Source organism: Myxocyprinus asiaticus, chromosome 19 (genome assembly GCF_019703515.2).
Source record: "Myxocyprinus asiaticus isolate MX2 ecotype Aquarium Trade chromosome 19, UBuf_Myxa_2, whole genome shotgun sequence".
Lineage (NCBI taxonomy): Eukaryota > Metazoa > Chordata > Actinopteri > Cypriniformes > Catostomidae > Myxocyprinus > Myxocyprinus asiaticus.
Genome location: NC_059362.1, coordinates 21,168,067 through 21,186,950, shown reverse-complemented (window position 1 = coordinate 21,186,950; position 18,884 = coordinate 21,168,067). Strand labels below are relative to the sequence as shown.

General features: G+C 38.6%; 1 protein-coding gene across 1 annotated transcript; it reads left to right on the top strand.

Moving 5' to 3' along the window:
• Positions 1–41: 41 nt before the first annotated feature.
• On the top strand, positions 42–14,219 carry LOC127410193 (DNA repair protein XRCC3-like). The gene is made up of 6 exons (XM_051645328.1): positions 42–1,127; positions 10,730–10,855; positions 11,074–11,228; positions 11,374–11,600; positions 11,718–11,764; positions 13,445–14,219. Exons 2-6 carry the CDS (start codon positions 10,777–10,779, stop codon positions 13,498–13,500), a joined length of 564 nt encoding a protein of 187 aa, XP_051501288.1. The 5' UTR covers positions 42–1,127; positions 10,730–10,776; the 3' UTR covers positions 13,501–14,219.
• The last annotated feature ends 4,665 nt before the right edge of the window (positions 14,220–18,884 follow it).

Below are 18,884 nucleotides of genomic sequence, written 5' to 3'. Positions count from 1 at the left end.
AAATGAGGGGGAGTTGGAGTGGAGGTGGGATGCCGGGAAAACCTGTCAACGTAGAGTGGTAAGTGGCTGTTTATATACACTTGTAGTTTGATTGACAGGACTGAATATTCAGGATCCTCCCGAACTTTCATTTAGAACTTCATTTCACAAGTTCACCTGCCCATCCAGCCCCTGAATGTAGGGTGACCAGATGTGTTGGTCCAAATGAGGATGTTGTGCTCAAAGAGGACATATGGTCACCGTATGAAAATTAAACTTAAGCTTTAAGGGTAAACATCTACTTTTCAGATCCAAGGTAAGTGGTAATCTGGAATCTGATCGACAGGGTTGGGATTTTTGGATACCTTTGGCCAAGAGAGAGATTTGTGGATTATTTATAGTGGGACATGGCTGGCTGAAAATTAATTTATAGAAGAAGTGGATGTCGCTAATGTAAGGTGGTTGTGTTTTATTTGATGTATGTAGGTTGCGAAAGAGGAGACTGATAAAAGGGAAAAATCAGGGAAGGGGCGCTTATGGATTGAGTGGAAATATTTTAAGCTTTTCCATGCTGTGAAATAAGACTGGAGTGTTCTGGGGGATACTGCTTATAGAATTAAATGTACTGATAAACTGCGAAGGTGATTAAGCGGATGATTTACTGGAATGACATCTCCAAAAATGGTGGGACTGGTGTGGGAAACAGGTCTGCATGAGGAGCCAATGTCTTGAATTTCTGAAAAGCAAAACTGAAAAGTGAGTCAGCAATTTGATTCTTGAATCCTGGAATGTGTTCAGCTTTAACAATGCATTGTTTGCATGCAGAGATCCAAATTAGACGTCTCAGAAATGGCATTAATTCGGGAGAATTTGATCAGCCTTTGTTAATGCTATAAACTGCAGCCGTGTTGTCACAATGAAAGAGCACACTTTTAGATGACAACTCTTTTCCCCATAGGGAAGCGGCCACTACGATTGGATACAATTCATGGAGTGCGGAGGATGAGGGCTCTAAACTGGTAAGCTCCGGAGGCCAGGTAGACGCGAACCAGCGACCTTGATAGTATCCACCGAAACCCATGAAGGGGGCTGCATCGGTGAATAAACGGAGGTCTGATGCGAGACAGATGGGATCTTCGTAGAAGAAGGTGAGTCCGTTCCATAGTCTGAGGAACGAAAGCCAAAATTTCATGTCTGTTTAGCAGGGGGAATTTAGGGATACAAGGCCGTTTAAGGCTGGGACGGATGAGGCTAAAGAAAGCAGGTGGGCAATAAACGGATGGCCTTAGGGCACAATCCGCATGGTGAAATGTATATGTCCGAGCACTGAAAGGAGATCGCGTTTAGAACATTGTGGGTTGATTAAGAGATTGTCTAAAATTGAAATGATTCTGTCAATTGTTTCTTTTGGTAGGGACGCTTGGAATTTGAACGTATCGAGATGAATGCCCAGGAAATCAAGGGAGGTGGAGGGTCCCAATGTTTTTTATGGAGAGATGGGAACTCCAAAATTTGAAAAAACGTTTTGAATGGTGGATAGATGTGCTGCCAGTGGAGTCACTTGGGAAGACTGTGAGGAAGTAGTCAAGGAGATGAATTAGGTATGGAATTTTGTAGTTATTGGATAAAATCCAGCACAATGCTTCGGAAAGCGTGTCGAAGATTTTGGGGCTGCTTTTGCATCCGAAAGTTAAACGGACTGCGAAGTAGTACTTTTCGTGCCAGTGGATTCCGAAAAGGTGCCAAAAATCTGGATTGACTGGCATGACTTTGAATGCAGAAGTGATGTCTACTTTTTCCAGCTAAGCCCCGTGGCCGACAGACTTGATTATATGAATGGCTTGGTCTAAGTTGTGGTAGTTGAGAGAAAACTCAGACAGTGGGATAAAACTGTTTCTGCTTGGGACAGGACTGTCGTGAGAGGCGGAGACGTTAATGATAATATGTTTTTTACCCGAGAATTTTCTAGTGGCAATTCCGATTGGATTAATGCGTAACACTTCGAAGGGTGGTGAATCGAAGGGGCCGATCATAAATCGGGATGCTACTTATTTTTTCAGGAGAGTATCAACGGTGTCAGGTTTTGATGAGGCGGATTGCAAGTTATTACTGGCTAGGCTAGAATATGGTAAACTTTGTAAACCGGGATCAAAACCTTGCTTTATATCTAAAAGGAGATAGTGTGTAAACACCTTGTCTGGATGATTTTTTAATTCTTGAGCCAAGAGAGAGACATTAATGGGATTTGAGAGATACAGTTGTGCTCAAAAGTTTGCATACCCTTGGAGAATTGGTAATATATGTACCATTTTTAAAGATAACATGAGTGAGCAGGCAAAACACATTTCTTTTATTTCTCATGGGATTCATATTCAACTGTAGGTTCTAACAGAATGGCACAATCATAAAACAAAACATGGTAACAAAGAAAAAAATTAAATGACCCCTGTTCAAAAGTCTGCATACCCTTAGTTCTTGATACTGTGTATTGCTCCCTTTAGCATCAATGACAGCGTGCAGTCTTTTGTAATAGTTGTCTATGAGGCCCCAAATTCTTGCAGGTGGTATAGCTGCCCATTCGTCTTGGCAAAATGTCTCCAGGTCATGCAAAATCTTTGGTCGTCTTGCATGAACCGCACGTTTGAGATCTCCCCAGAGTGGCTCGATGATATTAAGGTCAGGAGACCGTGATGGCCACTCAAGAACCTTCACCTTTTTCTGCTGTAACCACTGGAGGGTCAACTTGGCCTTGTGCTTAGGGTCATTCTTGTGCTGGAAAGTCCAAGTGCGTCCCATGCGCAGCTTTCGTGCAGAAGAATGCAAATTGTCTGCCAGTATTTTCTGATAATATGCTGCATTAATCTTGCCATAAATTTTCACAAGATTCCTCGTGCCTTTAGAGCTCACCCCCCCCCCCCCCAAAACATTAGTGAGCCACCACCATGCTTCATAGTGGGGATGGTATGCTTTTCACTATAGGCCTTGTTGACCCCTCTCCGAACATAGCGCTTATGGTTGTGACCATAAAGCTCTATTTTGGTCTTGTCACTCCAAATTACAGTGTGCCAGAAGCTGTGAGGCGTGTCAAGGTGTTGTCGGGCATATTGTAACCGGGCTTTTTTGTGGCATTGGCGCAGTAAAGGCTTCTTTCTGGCAACTCGACCATGCAGCTCATTTTTGTTCAAGTATCGTCGTATTGTGCTCCTTGAAACAACCACACCATCTTTTTCCAGAGCAGCCTGTATTTCTCCTGAGGTTACCTGTGGGTTTTTCTTTGTATCCCGAACAATTCTTCTGGCAGTTGTGGCTGAAATCTTTCTTGGTCTACCTGACCTTGGCTTGGTATCAAGAGATCCCTGAATTTTCCACTTCTTAATAAGTGATTGAACAGTACTGACTGGTATTTTCAAGGCTTTGGATATCTTTTTATATCCTTTTCCATCTTTATAAAGTTCCATTACCTTGTTACGCAGGTCTTTTGACAATTCTTTTCTGCTCCCCATGGCTCAGTATCTAGCCTGCTCAGTGCATCCACGTGAGAGCTAACAAACTCATTGACTATTTATACACAGACACTAATTGCAATTTAAAAAGCCACAGGTGTGGGAAGTTAAGATTTAATTGCCATTTAAACCTGTGTGTGTCACCTTGTGTGTCTGTAACAAGGCCAAACATTCAAGGGTATGTAAACATTTGATCAGGGCCATTTGGGTGATTTCTGTTATCATTATGATTTAAAAAGGAGCCAAACAACTATGTGATAATAAATGGTTTCATATGATCACTATCCTTAAATAAAAGACAGTTCTTTTGCATTATCAGTCATATTTTCAAAATCAATGCCAAATTTTCACAATTTCTGCCAGGGTATGCAAACTTTTGAGCACAACTGTATCTTTTAAGTTGTTTATTTTTCTTGCAGAGGACTTGTACATGGGACATACGGGGTGGGTGTGAGTGCCGCCGCAGTAATTGCAGGTATGCGCTGTCTATAACATCTTAATTCATTAAAATTGTTGCAGACTTGGCGACTTGGATTGAAGGCAGTGGAGCGGTTTAAATTTGATCTCGATGAGGTGCTCTCATTCCTGAACTGCAGTGTGTAGGAGGTGGATTTGATGGGTTCAGTGGCTGGATTTGGATTTAAAGGTTCCTGATAACCCATTCTTACAACGGTCTATATTTTTCTTTTCCATGATGACCATGGATGCTATAAGATTTCACTGTGAAATAAAAGTTGAATCCAAACTCTGAACTTGATTTTCTTGATTTTGGAGGCATTCCATGGATAATTTAATCCTAACAGGGAGCACTACTGAGCACAAAGGTAAGACATAAGTGGTTTTTCAAAATATGATTGTGCTGAACCCTTGATTTAAAGGTGCACTCAGTAATTATTTCCACATTAAAAAGTTTAACTCCTAAAGACATGAATTGCAGTTTTGCAATATATGTAGGAAATCATGACCACTCGCATTAAAATGAAGAGTCCCTTCATATCAGTTACCTTATAAAAGCTGTTTCATTCTACATGGAGAGGGTCCGCACATGGGGGCTGCCATGTTAGAATTACATGAGCAGCCGAATACTACCTGCTTAATCTCAGTAACCGTCCTGTTATTTGACACTTTTACTCAATGATTAAAGTAATCATGGCTGACTGTGAATACTAAATATTTACAATTGCATTTTAAATGATGCTGCATCCAAGCCGTTAGGTGTCAGTGTAAATCCAAGATGACACAAAGACAAAAGTTACTGAATGCACCTTTAGAAACACTTAAAAACCACTATACATTTAATTAGATAAACCTATTACAAGTGGTAATTAGTATTGGATTACATGTAATCTGGATCATGTAATTAGAATGGGATAAATCAAGTACTTGTAATTGGATTACATTACATTTTATAATGTGCATAATCATATTACAGTTACTTTTTTATATGGATTATATTATTGATTACATTACCACTCACCCAGCAGCAATAATTAGTGTGTAATGTTCTGATTTCAGAGCTGGATAATTAAAAAGTCCAATAACAACAATTCTCTTCAAATTATTAAAAATATCATGTTCGCAATAGCCACTATAGGGCCAAATGAGGGCGTGCTAGTGCGTGCCAGGGCCAGTTGCGTTCCCACTGTTCCCACTTCTGGGGCTTCATCGTGCCTCCTCTGGGCTTCTGCCTTTGGCCAGCCGATTAACCTTGGGCCAGAGAAGGCCAACTGGGGATTGAGGTGTTTACTAATTAGGCTTACTAATGTTTAATGAAAGGAGTGTTAACTAGTACTTAATACGTTTAAAATTAATGATTAGATTTTCATCAAAATATTCAATGAGAGCTGATTACCCTTGGGCCAAAGAAGGTCAACTGGGGATTGAGGTGTTAACTAATTATTATGTTTACTAATGTTTAATGAAAGAAGTGTTAACTGGTACTTAAAACATTTAAAGTTAATGATTAGATTTTCATCAGAATATGCAATGAGAGCCAATTACCCTTGGGCCAAAGCAGGTCAACTGGGGATTGAGGTGTTTACTAGTTATTATGTTTACTAATGTTTAATGAAAGGAATGTTAACTGGTGCTTAATACGTTTAAAATTAATTATTAGATTTTCATCAAAATATGCAGTGAGTAATCCAAAAGTAAATGGATTGGACTACTTTAAGTCTAAAAGATTACATTACTGAATACAATTTAAAGGTTTACTCGGGTCCAGTTTACTAATTAGCCTACTATGTTTACTAATGTTTAATTAAAGGAGAGTCAACTGGTACTTAAAAGTACTGTAAGTGATTTTAACCATTCTAACCCGGCACGTATATCTATCATGGATCTACAAAATACCCAGATAGTGTCACAATTTCAAAATATTTTCAAGACAATTAGAAAATAATATCATATATTTTGATGATTTATTTTTCATATTTTAAGGAGATGATGATGCAATGAATATAGATTTATTACTTTCACACTGAAATTTCATGAGAAGCAACTGGCTGCCAAACACATATTGAGATACACATAATCAATACATATCCTACACATATATTTTCTCAGGCACTTACTGAGTCTAAATAGATACACAACTTGCAGTTGAAGTCAGATATTTACATACACCTTAGCCAAATACATTTAAACTCAGTTTTTCACAATTCCTGACATTTAATCGTAGAAAATATTCCCTGTCTTAGGTCAGTTAGGATCACTACTTTATTTTAAGAATGTGAAATGTCATAATAATAGTAGAGAGAATGATTTATTTCAGCTTTTATTTCTTTCATCACATTCCCAGTGGGTCAGAAGTTTACGGACACTTTGTTATTATTTGGTAGCATTGCCTTTAAATTGTGTAACTTGGGTCAAATTTTTGGGAAGCCTTCCACAAGCTTCTCACAATAAGTTGCTGGAATTTTGGCCCATTCTTCCAGACAGAACTGGTGTAACTGAGTCAGGTTTGTAGGCCTCCTTGCTTGCACATGCTTTTTCAGTTCTGCCAACAAATTTTTTATCAGATTGAGGTCAGGGCTTTGTGATGGCCACTCCAATACCTTGACTTTGTTGTCCTTAAGCCATTTTGCCACAACTTTGGAGGTATGCCTGGGGTCATTGTGCATTTGGAAGACCCACTTGTGACCGAGCTTTAACTTCCTGACTGATGTCTTAAGATGTTGCTTCAGTATATCCACATAATTTTCCTTCCTCATGATGCCATTTATTTTGAGAAGTACACCAGTCCCTCCTGCAGCAAAGCACCCCCACAACATGATGCTGCCACCCCCATGCTTCACGTTTGGGATGGTGTTCTTGGGCTTGCAAGCCTCATCCTTTTTCCTCCAAACATAACGATGGTCATTATGGCCAAACAGTTACATTTTTAGTTTTATCAGACCAGAGGACATTTCTCCAAAAAGTAAGATCTTTATCCCCATGTGCTCTTGTAAACTGTAGTCTGGCTTTTTTATGGTGGTTTTGGAGCAGTAGCTTCTTCCTTGCTGAGCAGCCTTTCAGGTTATTTTGATACAGGACTTGTTTCACTGTGGATATAGATACTTGTCTACCTGTTTCCTCCAGCATCTTCACAAGGTCCTTTGCTGTTGTTCTGGGATTGATTTGCACTTTTTCGCACCAAACTACGTTCATCTCTAGGAGACAGAATGAGTCTTCTTCCTGAGCGGTATGATGGCTGCGTGGTCCCATGGTGTTTATACTTGCGTACTATTGTTTGTACAGATGAATGTGGTATCTTCAGGCATTTGGAAATTGCTCCCAAGGATGAACCACTTGTGGAGGTCTGCAATTTTTTTTCTGAGGTCTTGGCTGATTTCTTTTGATTTTCCCATGATGTCAAGCAAAGAGGCGCTGAGTTTGAAGGTAGGCCTTAAAGTACACCTCAAATTGGTAGGCCAGGTACACCTCAAATTGACTCCAATTAGCCTGTCAGAAGCTAATTGTCTAAAGGCTTGACCTCATTTTCTGGAATTTTCCAAGCTGCTTAAAGGCACAGTTAACTTTGTGTATGTAAACTTCTGACCCACTGGAATTGTGATATAGTCAATTAAAAGTGAAACAATCTGTCTGTAAACAGTTGTTGGAAAAATTACTCCTGTCATGCACAAAGTAGATGTCCTAAACGACTTGCCAAAACTATAGTTTGCTAATATTAAATCTGTGGAGTGGTTAAAAAATGAGTTTTAATGACTTCAATCTTAAATATAAACTTCTGATTTAAACTGTATACATATATATATATATATATATATATATATATATATATATATATATATATATATATATATATACAGGTGCTGGTCATATAATTAGAATATCATCAAAAAGTTGATTTATTTCACTAATTCCATTCAAAAAGTGAAACTTGTATATTATATTCATTCATTACACACAGACTGATATATTTCAAATGTGTATTTCTTTTAATTTTGATGATTATAACTGACAACTAAGGAAAATCCCAAATTCAGTATCTCAGAAAATTAGAATATTGTGAAAAGGTTCAATATTGAAGACACCTGGTGCCACACTCTAATCAGCTAATTAACTCAAAACACCTGCAAAGGCCTTTAAATGGTCTCTCAGTCTAGTTCTGTACGCTACACAATCATGGGGAAGACTGCTGACTTGACAGTTGTCCAAAAGACGACCATTGACATGTTGCACAAGGAGGGCAAGACACAAAAGGTCATTGCAAAAGAGGCTGGCTGTTCACAGAGCTCTGTGTCCAAGCACATTAATAGAGAGGCGAAGGGACGGAAAAGATGTGGTAGAAAAAAGTGTACAAGCAATAGGGATAACTGCACCTTGGAGAGGATTGTGAAACAAAACCCATTCAAAAATGTGGGGGAGAACCACTACGCACAGACGTATGCAAGACATGGGTTTCAGCTGTCGCATTCCTTGTGTCAAGCCACTCTTGAACAACAGACAGCGTCTGAAGTGTCTCGCCTGGGCTAAAGACAAAAAGGACTGGACTGCTGCTGAGTGGTCCAAAGTTATGTTCTCTGATGAAAGTAAATTTGGCATTTCCTTTGGAAATCAGGGTCCCAGAGTCTGGAGGAAGAGAGGAGAGGCGCACAATCCACGTTGCTTGAGGTCCAGTGTAAAGTTTCCACAGTCAGTGATGGTTTGGGGTGCCATGTCATCTGCTGGTGTTGGTCCACTGTGTTTTCTGAGGTCCAAGGTCAACGTAGCCGTATACCAGGAAGTTTTAGAGCACTTCATGCTTCCTGCTGCTGACCAACTTTATGGAGATGCAGATTTCATTTTCCAACAGGACTTGGCACCTGTACACAGTGCCAAAGCAACCAGTATCTGGTTTAAGGACCATGGTATCCCTGTTCTTAATTGGCCAACAAACTCGCCTGACCTTAACCCCATAGAAAATCTATGGGGTATTGTGAAGAGGAAGATGCGATATTGCCAGACCCAACAATGCAGAAGAGCTGAAGGCCACTATCAGAGCAACCTGGGCTCTCATAACACCTGAGCAATGCCACAGACTGATCGACTCCATGCCTCGCCGCATTGCTGCAGTAATTCAGGCAAAAGGAGCCCCAACTAAGTATTGAGTGCTGTACATGCTCATACTTTTCATGTTCATACTTTTCAGTTGGCCAAGATTTCTAAAAATCCTTTCTTTGTATTGGTCTTAAGTAATATTCTAATTTTCTGAGATACTGAATTTGGGATTTTCCTTAGTTGTCAGTTATAATCATCAAAATTAAAAGAAATACACATTTGAAATATATCAGTCTGTGTGTAATGAATGAATATAATATACAAGTTTCACTTTTTGAATGGAATTAGTGAAATAAATCAACTTTTTGATGATATTCTAATTATATGACCAGCACCTATATATATATATATATATATATATATATATATATATATATATATAAAATTTGTATTATTATTTTTATTTTATTATTATTTATTTATTTTTTGCAGTTTTTTTTTTTTTTTTTTTTTTTTTTACACTATTTACAAGAGAAAAGTTTGAGGAATACTTAAGAGGTGTGGACACAACTTCAAAAAATGGATGAGTTACAGGGTGTGGAATGAGGTCCCAGATCACTAAAGACCCGAGGCATGCGTTTAAGGGTTAAGGGAAAGAACAGCAAATATTTCAGAAAAAATAATTAATTGCTATATTCCAACACATTAGGGCCCAAATAATAAATGTTCTTTTTCTTTTTATTTAAATTATTACTTTTAATAGCTTGTTTAACTCATGAAATTAAAATTGAAAAGATGGCAACATTTGCCTCGAGGTCAGCTGCTTTCTTAAAAATGCTGCCATGCTACTTTTAGATAAAGATTTTGAGTTTGAATATACAATAAAGATTGTGTCTGAAAATGCTGCACAGCTCCTGGTCCAAGCTCTGGTCATTTCAAGACTGGACTACTGTAATGCTTTGTTGGCTGGCCTACCAGCTAACACAATTAAGCCACAGCAGATGTTCCAGAATGCAGCAGCACATCTGGTCTTCAGTCAGCCACAGAGGGGGTCATGTCACTCCACTCTTGATTTCACTCCACTGGCTACCTGTAACTGCCCGCACCAAATTCAAGGCTTTGACTCTGCCATTCAGGACAGCCAATGGAACTGTACCCACTTATTCAGTTCACTTCTTCAGGTCTATGCTCCAACTCACTCTCTTTGGTCTATGAATGAGTGGCGCCTAGTGGTCCCATCACAAAGAGGCTCAATATCTATTTCACGATCGTTCACTTTCTCTGTTCTTCTTTGGTGGAATGACCTTCCAACCTTCACACGATCTGCTGATACCATCTCAACATACAAGTACCAGCTGAAAACGCATCTCTTCCATGAGCACTTTACCAATCCACACTAATAGCACTTACTATTGAAGTTGAAAAAAAAAAAAAAACTCTTTCTCTATCTTCTGCGCTAGCGCCTATACTACTCCGGCCACCTTGAAAACCTGGCAGTACTACACTGCAGATGTTGTTGAACTTTGTATGACAAATTGCTTACTGTGTTCCTCATTTGTAAGTTGCTTTGGATAAAAGTTTCTGCTAAATGACTAAATGTAAACTGTTGATGCCAATGTATAAAACAATTAAGTCACATGACCTCAGTATCTGCTGGGACCCCCTTTTCAATAATTTTCTCAGAAATTTGCCAAAGAATAAGGGAAATGATCTTGCAAGAACCTTCTACTTCTGAAGCGAACCCATTTATTTCAATGTATTCTCAGCCTTGCAGCTGATCCAGGGAGAATGCCCTGCTTTGCAGACCGGACACATGCATTCTTTTGCCTGCCCCATTCTGAACGGCCTGATGCGTGGTGGCCTCCCCCTGCGAGGGATAACAGAGCTGGCAGGTGAGAGTGCTGCTGGAAAAACTCAGTTTTGTTTGCAGCTTTGCTTGTCTGTCCAGTATCCACAGGAAAATGGGGGGCTTAACTCGGGTAAGGGGTCATCTCTGGGGGGGGGAAGAAGTGTGTAATGTGCCTTTAATTAAATGCATTATTTCTGATGAAATGCTGTTGTGGCCATATTATTGTGCCAATAAACCACATTTTATATGGCATGTTCACAGGAGCTGCCTATATTTGCACTGAGGATTCCTTTCCTATCAAACGGCTACGGCAACTCATTACCCAACAGCCTCGTCTCAGACCAGATCTGCCACCAGCTCTGATTCACAGCAGGCGTTTTAGTGACAACATCTTCATCGAGCATGCAGCTGACCTGGTGAGACTGACAAACATTCGACTCTAAAACTTGTACTGTTTATATCGCAGCTGAACCCTTTTGTATTTGGCCTATACTGTAATAGGTTGCAAAGCATGAGAAAGGTCAATGGGATCTTAATGTTGGCTAATATGTTTGTATACAGGAGGCTCTGCAGGCATGTGTGTCTCAGCGTGTGCCTGTGCTGCTGAAGAAAGGCCTGGTTAGACTGGTGGTGGTGGACTCAGTGGCTGCTCTGTTCCAAAGCGATTTCCAGGCTGATGAGGCTGTAAAGAGGTCACTCCACCTGTTGGCTTTTTCCAGAACGCTCCACCGCCTGAGTCATACATATGGTGCACCTGTACTCTGCATCAACCAGGTACAGGTACAAAGGTAGTCCTCCAGCATATCTCATTTCAAACACCTAGAGATACTGTACAATAGATCCATTTAAAAAAACTATGAGAATGTTGTGTAGCTTATGGCAGGTATGCTATTTCTCTGCTTCAGGTTACAGATGTCGTGGATGGCCCAAATCCAGGAAGGTGTGATTATGGGTAAGTGGGTTTGTGTCAGTTATGACAGCAGTGTCATGTATCACAAAAAAAGCTGAACAAATTCTGGATTCCAGGATTGGTTTTAGTTTGACAAAACTCATCAAATCCAATCAGGCTTCAGGGTTAAGTGGTATCAAGACGCTCGTTACCAACTTTCTCTATCAATTCAGAGTTTGATCCTGAGGTTATGATTAGCTCATGAGCACGTTCACATGAATGAAGTGAACAGCCAAGAGTCAGCTAGATTTACTTCTCAGCTGAATATGTTTATGAAAATTATGATAAATTATACGATTTTAAACACAGTTATAACACAGCCCAAGAGGATGTTAAAAAAAATATGATCAATTAAAACACATTTACAAAACACAAATCATTGTGAAATCATGAATAATTATAATACATTCACACAGCACAGCACAGAGGATCACTAGTAAATGATAAAGAATGTAAAGACATTTACACAGCAAGAAGAAACATTGCTGCTGCTGCTGCTGCTGCTAGAGCACGTAAAAATCTGAAAGTGATGAAAATATTAAAATAGATAATATATCGATGTGAAAGTAACTTTATATAGGTCCACAACAAGAACATTCAGGCTTGTAATTTTAAGTTTAATATCTTGATTTGAAATTTAAAAAAATGAAATTAAAAGCTTTAGTATTAATTTAAATTACTAACTTAATATAATTTAATACTATTAGACATTAATAGACTATCGAATAATAAAAATGTAAGCAATTGGAAAATGAGTAGATGGTATGCACTAATAAAGACTTCATCTTTCTAGCAGCATAAGACACAATAAAGACATATCTGGTGTGCTTGTGTGCTTTTATTGAACTTCAAATGAGAAACTGTCTGTTCATGGCATCTCTGCCAGCAAATCCTAATAAGAAGGTGTTTGGGTGGCATTCACACTTTTCTGATATATCTACAATATAGTGTGGTTTAATTAAGTTTTTATATTTTAAAGTCATTCCATCATTATTTATATTGTATTAATATCTTACTTGAAATTATATAATTATTTTAGGTTTATTTATTCATACATGTTTTATGGCCAGTGTGGGAAAATGATTGGGAAAAAAATAAAGTGTCTTTAAACAAATACAAGACTGCCAAAATATATTTCTTGCAATAAATAATGATCATAAATAGCTTATTTTGTAAATTTCTAAAACTGTCTTGTTGAAGTTCACTTTAAATTGGAGTAAGAGATACTGGGGGGAGTGACTGTCATTATGCTCACAGCTGATTGGTCCAGAATCTGGATGAGATCTCTGATCGGGAACATAATCTGCCCTGGAGCAGGTTAGCCAATTAGTATATGGTACTATGGCGAGGAACCCCGATGAAAGCCTATCCACATTTACTGGTACCGCAAATTCAGAGTTCGCTTAAACTAAGTTTAAACTTATCGAGCTACCTGCTTAATACTGCTTTGTGACATAGGCCACAGGTACCACAACAGGCCCCATACATCACAGCCCAGCTCATCTGAGAAGGTTTAAATGAATTACAAAACAAGCCAGATCATATAATGAGGTTTTAAAGTGCCTGAAAGGGAAAGATACATTGTTAGCAGATACTTTCTTAGAAAAGAGATTTAAAGAAATGTGCATGTAGGAAAGTATCACTGAAAAGTGTATAAAGTCTGTTATAACTTTTTGTACACAGGCTGGTGGGGAGTAAGGTGCTTCCTGCATTGGGCATTGCTTGGGCCATCCAAGTGATGGTGAGACTCATACTCAGGAGATTGGCGGGGTCTGTAAATTTAGACAGCCGAAGCAGTGCTCCCCGAAAATTAGAGATAGTGTTTGGTCCATACCTTCCTCGACCAAGCTGTCTGTGTGGTGTTTGGGAAGAAGGAGTGAGAGGAATCCCTGATGACGGATCGGAAGTGCAACCACAGAGCTCTTCATGATGAATTATCCACAGTGCCAAAAGGATCAGATGGAGAATTATGCATGTTTATTAAGGACATTTGAAACCTTTTGTTCAGATGCACAAGACTCTGAGGAATGGCTAAAAATGTTTAGCATTTAAAAATACACTAACAACATCATTTGCTTATATTTTGTTCATAGGTATTAAGTGAAAATAATTTTGCTAAAACTAATATCTCATCATATTTTTATAAGAATACACTTTTTTTATTCCTGGTTTTTCTTATGATGTGGGATAAATATTTCAGTGACCATGTAATATAATTTTGTGTTGTCACATTACACTTCTTGCCATACGATCAGCATTTACCTGATCGTGGGGCACTCTCAAACCATGGCATGCTGATGGAGACAGTAGGAAAACAAAAAAAGATGACATTCAAAGATGCAGTAATTTTTACTGGAAAAAAAATAGCATGAACAACACTCTGTCAATTTTTTGATCCTTGTTGCAAGCTGATTACTATTCTATCAGCTTATCTTTATTCTGTGACTTTAACGCAAGATGATTCACCTGTGATTCGTTATATTGGGTTAAAACCCATCCTTACCAGCAGAGGGGGCTGAAATCCAACAAAGCTCAGCATTTGCTTGTCTCATTTTCTTACACTGTAAGTGGGATTCTCCTAAGGTAGTTATATATCTATGGGTTGACAATCTGCCTCACCACTGAAGTGGAGGGGCAGATATGGAAGTGAGCTCAATGTTTGATTAATCTTTGAAGCTCCAGAAATCACATGAAGGCAGCATAAAAGTTATCCATAACACTCCAGTAGTTAAATCCATATATTCAAAAGCGATATGACAGGTGTGGGTAAAAAAAAAGCTTAATATTTAAGTCAGTAAGTCTTTTTTTACTATAAATTTTCCTCTGTTAAAACAACGGTGTCTTATGGATAAATTATTTATGTATTTATTTATTTATTTTTATTTTTTTGCAACATTTACATATTTTTGGAACTTCAAATTTTTGGTACACATTTACTTGCCTTGTGAGGACCTACAGGGATTAAATATTCTTCTAAAGATCTTCGTTTGTGTTCAGCAGAAGACAGAACGTCATACCCATCTGAGATAAAATGAGTAAGGGACCTCTTTTCAGGGTAAGTATGAAGAGAGAATTCTCATTTTTGGGTGAACCTTTAAATATGAGGTCACTTCTGTTATGGCTGTGCTTCTGGATCATGGAGTTCTATATTACTTAGAGAAAGCAGGAAACGAGAAGGTGAATAATTACTTTTTCTAATAAGAGATGTACAGCCAAACAAAATTGCAATCATGCAAAAAAAAAAATAATAATAATAAAAAAAAAAAACCCTTGCTGGCAGTGATTATAGTCCATGAGCTACAGTGCCCACAAGCTCTACTGTGTTTTTTGGTTGGCCTATAATCCTGCAAAGCTACTTAGCATGCATGTACAAACACACAAATACCCACACTCTGAGCAAGTGAGGGTCTAGCTTGTCACTATATCAAAGTCAGAAAAATGTGTGTAAGGGCATACAAACATAAATACTCTTATGTGCACCTAAAGGGTTTGAGCAACCCGTCACCATGGCGACAATCACATGGGTTGTCTGTCCCAGATTGTTTGATTTCCCCCACCTTCGGCAAGACAAGCACCCTCTCCATCCATTGCACTGCAACCTACACTCAAACCCCCACCCCATGGCACAAACGCACACGCATTCTCCTCCGTACACTCAGCTGATTACTGCTTCATTGATGAAAAGCTTGTTATGTAACGCTATCAGTCTTAACACTCTACACATAGACGGGCTCTCATAGTACATACACAATCGCCTGCATCCTCTGCATTTTTGCCATCATCTTTAAAATTACTGATGAGCTCTGGGGGGTCCTTATACTTCATTGTGCGCACATCATACATCAAGCAGTCTTAACCCTGACTCTGATTTGTCAGGCAGGCGTCTGTTAGTATGCATCCCACGTCTACTTGTCTGAGCCAGGGCAACAGAGAGAGGGAAGTGCTGACTGCAGGCTTAACCACTGAGCTCTCTCTCTCACACACACACACACTTGCACATCCAGCCATCTTGGGACAGAGAAGAAAAGGAAAATGAAAATGTATTGTGTTGAGACCCAATGAAATATAGAGCATGTGTGAAGCTTTTATTTGTCACATAAATAGTGCATAGGCATTGAAATGCATTTTTTGCAGGTTAGCTCAAGCTTTAAAATTAAAAATGTATTTGTAAATATATGCTGAAAATAATATGGGGCTAAGTAAGACAGAAAGCAACACAGCTGCAAAAACACAATGCACACTCACTTGACCGACTGTGCTTTTCCTGTCAGCTTGGACCAGTCTGGCCATTCTCCTCTGACCTCTGTCATTAACAAGCCGTTTTCACCCACAGAACTGCTGCTCACTGGATGTTTTTTGTTTTTCGCACCATTCTTTTTACACTCTAGAGACTGTTGCATGTGAAAATCCCAGGAGATCAGCAATTACAGAAATACTCAAACCAGCTCATCTGGCACCAACAATCATGTCACAGTCTAAATCACCGAGATCACATTTTTTCCCCATTCTGATGGTTGATGTGAACATTAACTGAAGCTCCTGATCCATATCTGCATGATTTTATACACTGCACTGCTGCCACACGATTGGCTGATTAGATAATCACATGAATAATAGGTGTACAGGTGTTCCTAATAAAGGAGATGGTGAGTGTATATATTAAACAAGGATTAATGCAAAAGTTTAAAAGAAATGCCAGAACAAGAATGGCTGTCATAGCAGGTGACAGGCAGCAGCTGGTCGGTTGCTAAAACAACCAGGATTAGTCCTGCCCCAGTTGGCCTTCGGCTGTGCTGGAGGTTGTCTTTCTCCGAGGGGGCTTAACTTCATTAGACTTGGGTTGCGATACATCCAGCTCAGATTCACATGGAGTTATTGTATACATTCATTTCATTATATCATTATCAACAAAATATCCAGATTTTATTATTTTAATTGACCAATTCAGGTAACAAATGATTATTGTGATGGTGCCCACCTAAAGTCTTGTAAACATAAACAAGAATATTAATGCCTTCATAGACATAAGTTGCCTCTGTTTAAGAGCAGATAATACAACGTGTATTACGGGGGGTGGGGGGGGGGGTCATGCCCAGCTTTATTTATCAGCCCTCTTACACACAGTAATAGGAAAAGGTTTCTGGAAGCAAATGTAAACAAACAAGGAGAGAGAAGGACAGGGTGGGTATGACATCATCTGTAGTGATGCAGGAGGGTGCAGTAGTAAGCTTCACCACAGGGGGAGCCGTGAGTTTAAAATGAGGTTGATGAGGGAGTACTAGCCATTTTCATGCTAAACATTTTATCTTTTCATTGTGTTATTAAGGAAGCAAAGTAAGAGCTTTACAGTCCTGGAAAGAGTAAACGCAAGTGAACTGAGCCATTCAAGCAATTAATTCACTGTGTTTAATACTGTGTAGCCTATTAATAAATCTGTGACTGAGACAATACAGCTAGCTAGTTTGGTCACAAGATATATAATATGACAGAAGGCAAGAGAGGTAACAAATGTAAATCATAGAACAAGTAGTTCCACGAATTCAAAGCCTTTCTGGGTTACCATGTTAGTCCAGACAAGATTCAAGTGGACTGAGTGCGGTGTAGATTGCTGTTTTCGGACTGACCCAGAACTGTTTCCTCAATTTGTATTGCAACCTTAACCATTAAAAAGTGAACAACAACACTGGTCCTAGATCAGCACACAATAGCAATCCATGGCAATGACACAGAGAGCAGGCATGTGAAATATTGACTAGTATTGTGCAGTGGCAGATGAAACAGTTTGAGATAAACAGTTTTATTCATCTCAGACAGAAAAGCAGGCTGGGTTGACCCATCATGCAGATTTTGTAGAATGGGGGGTTTGCAAGCTAAGCCCTTCTTTAGAGAACTAGGTCACACTTTGTCATGGATGCAAAGTTAAATAATTCTATATCCAGTATTTCAGTAATCCATAAAAGGAAAACAGAAATCAACAAGTAATACTCTGTAATATACCACAACCTTGCAAATTGAACAATAACTGATTTATTCAGTCAGTCAAGACCAGACATCGCTTCCAAAATGTTTTGAGAAGAATCCATAATGAGACAAAGGCATTGTGGCGGAATCATTTCCATAGTGACAGGAAGCCAAGCTGGGGAAAAAAACACAAAAGAGTCAGCAGCAGTGAGAGGTAAATTTGGGGATGGATGAGTTAGACTGAGCATAAAATAAATAAAACTAATCAAAATATCTTACATAATGAGTTAAAGGTGCACTCAGTATTTTTTGTGTTTATGCTGTGCAGACAACTAATGGCATGGATGCAGCTTTATGCAAAAACAGAAGTTCTCAATTACCGATGCAGTTGTAAAAATTTGCTATTTGCAGTCAGCCATTATTAATTTGTTCCACAAATGTGAAAAAAGTGAAAGTGATATTTGGCTGGTCATGTGATCTCAACATGGTGGCACTCATGCATGTGTGCCCAGCACCATATGTAGAATAAAGAAGCTTTTACAGTAGAGCCTTCGCTCCTCTCATTTTAAGCATATTTTTCAAAAATCCTTTTCTACTATTACTATGTCTTTCTGTTTAACCATTTAAGCTCTGAGGGTGTTTTTAAAGACTTCCTGTTTCAGTGGCATACCGAAAATTAAAGGCATATAACTTGACCTAAAATAAAAATAAAAAAATAAATAAACAAGGAGGGTCAAGTGTTTGGTATCATTATAAAAAAACTATGATATAGATTATGATCAATTCTGAGACTCTCAGCCTAAGAAACAGCTGAAAAAAAAAAAAAAAAAAAAAACTTGAGCCAAAAATGTACAATTATTTCTGATTTGACTTTATATATCTCAGGGTGTAAATAAGGTAGCTCCGAAAAACAGCTTTTTTGTGTTCCCAATCATGTAATCTGTAACGGAGTAAAATTTTGTGTTGATACGACAAAGCAATCAAAAGTTATAGCATTACAAAAATAATTTATCCTAGTGTCCAACAATGTTTCCAAGTGTCCAAAAGCCTCTCCAAAAAAATAAAGCATAATAATTGTACATAAGAACTATTTACACAACAATGACTAAAGATATGCTCTCTCTCCAAAGCATGTAGGTATGAGTAACATAATCTCATTCAA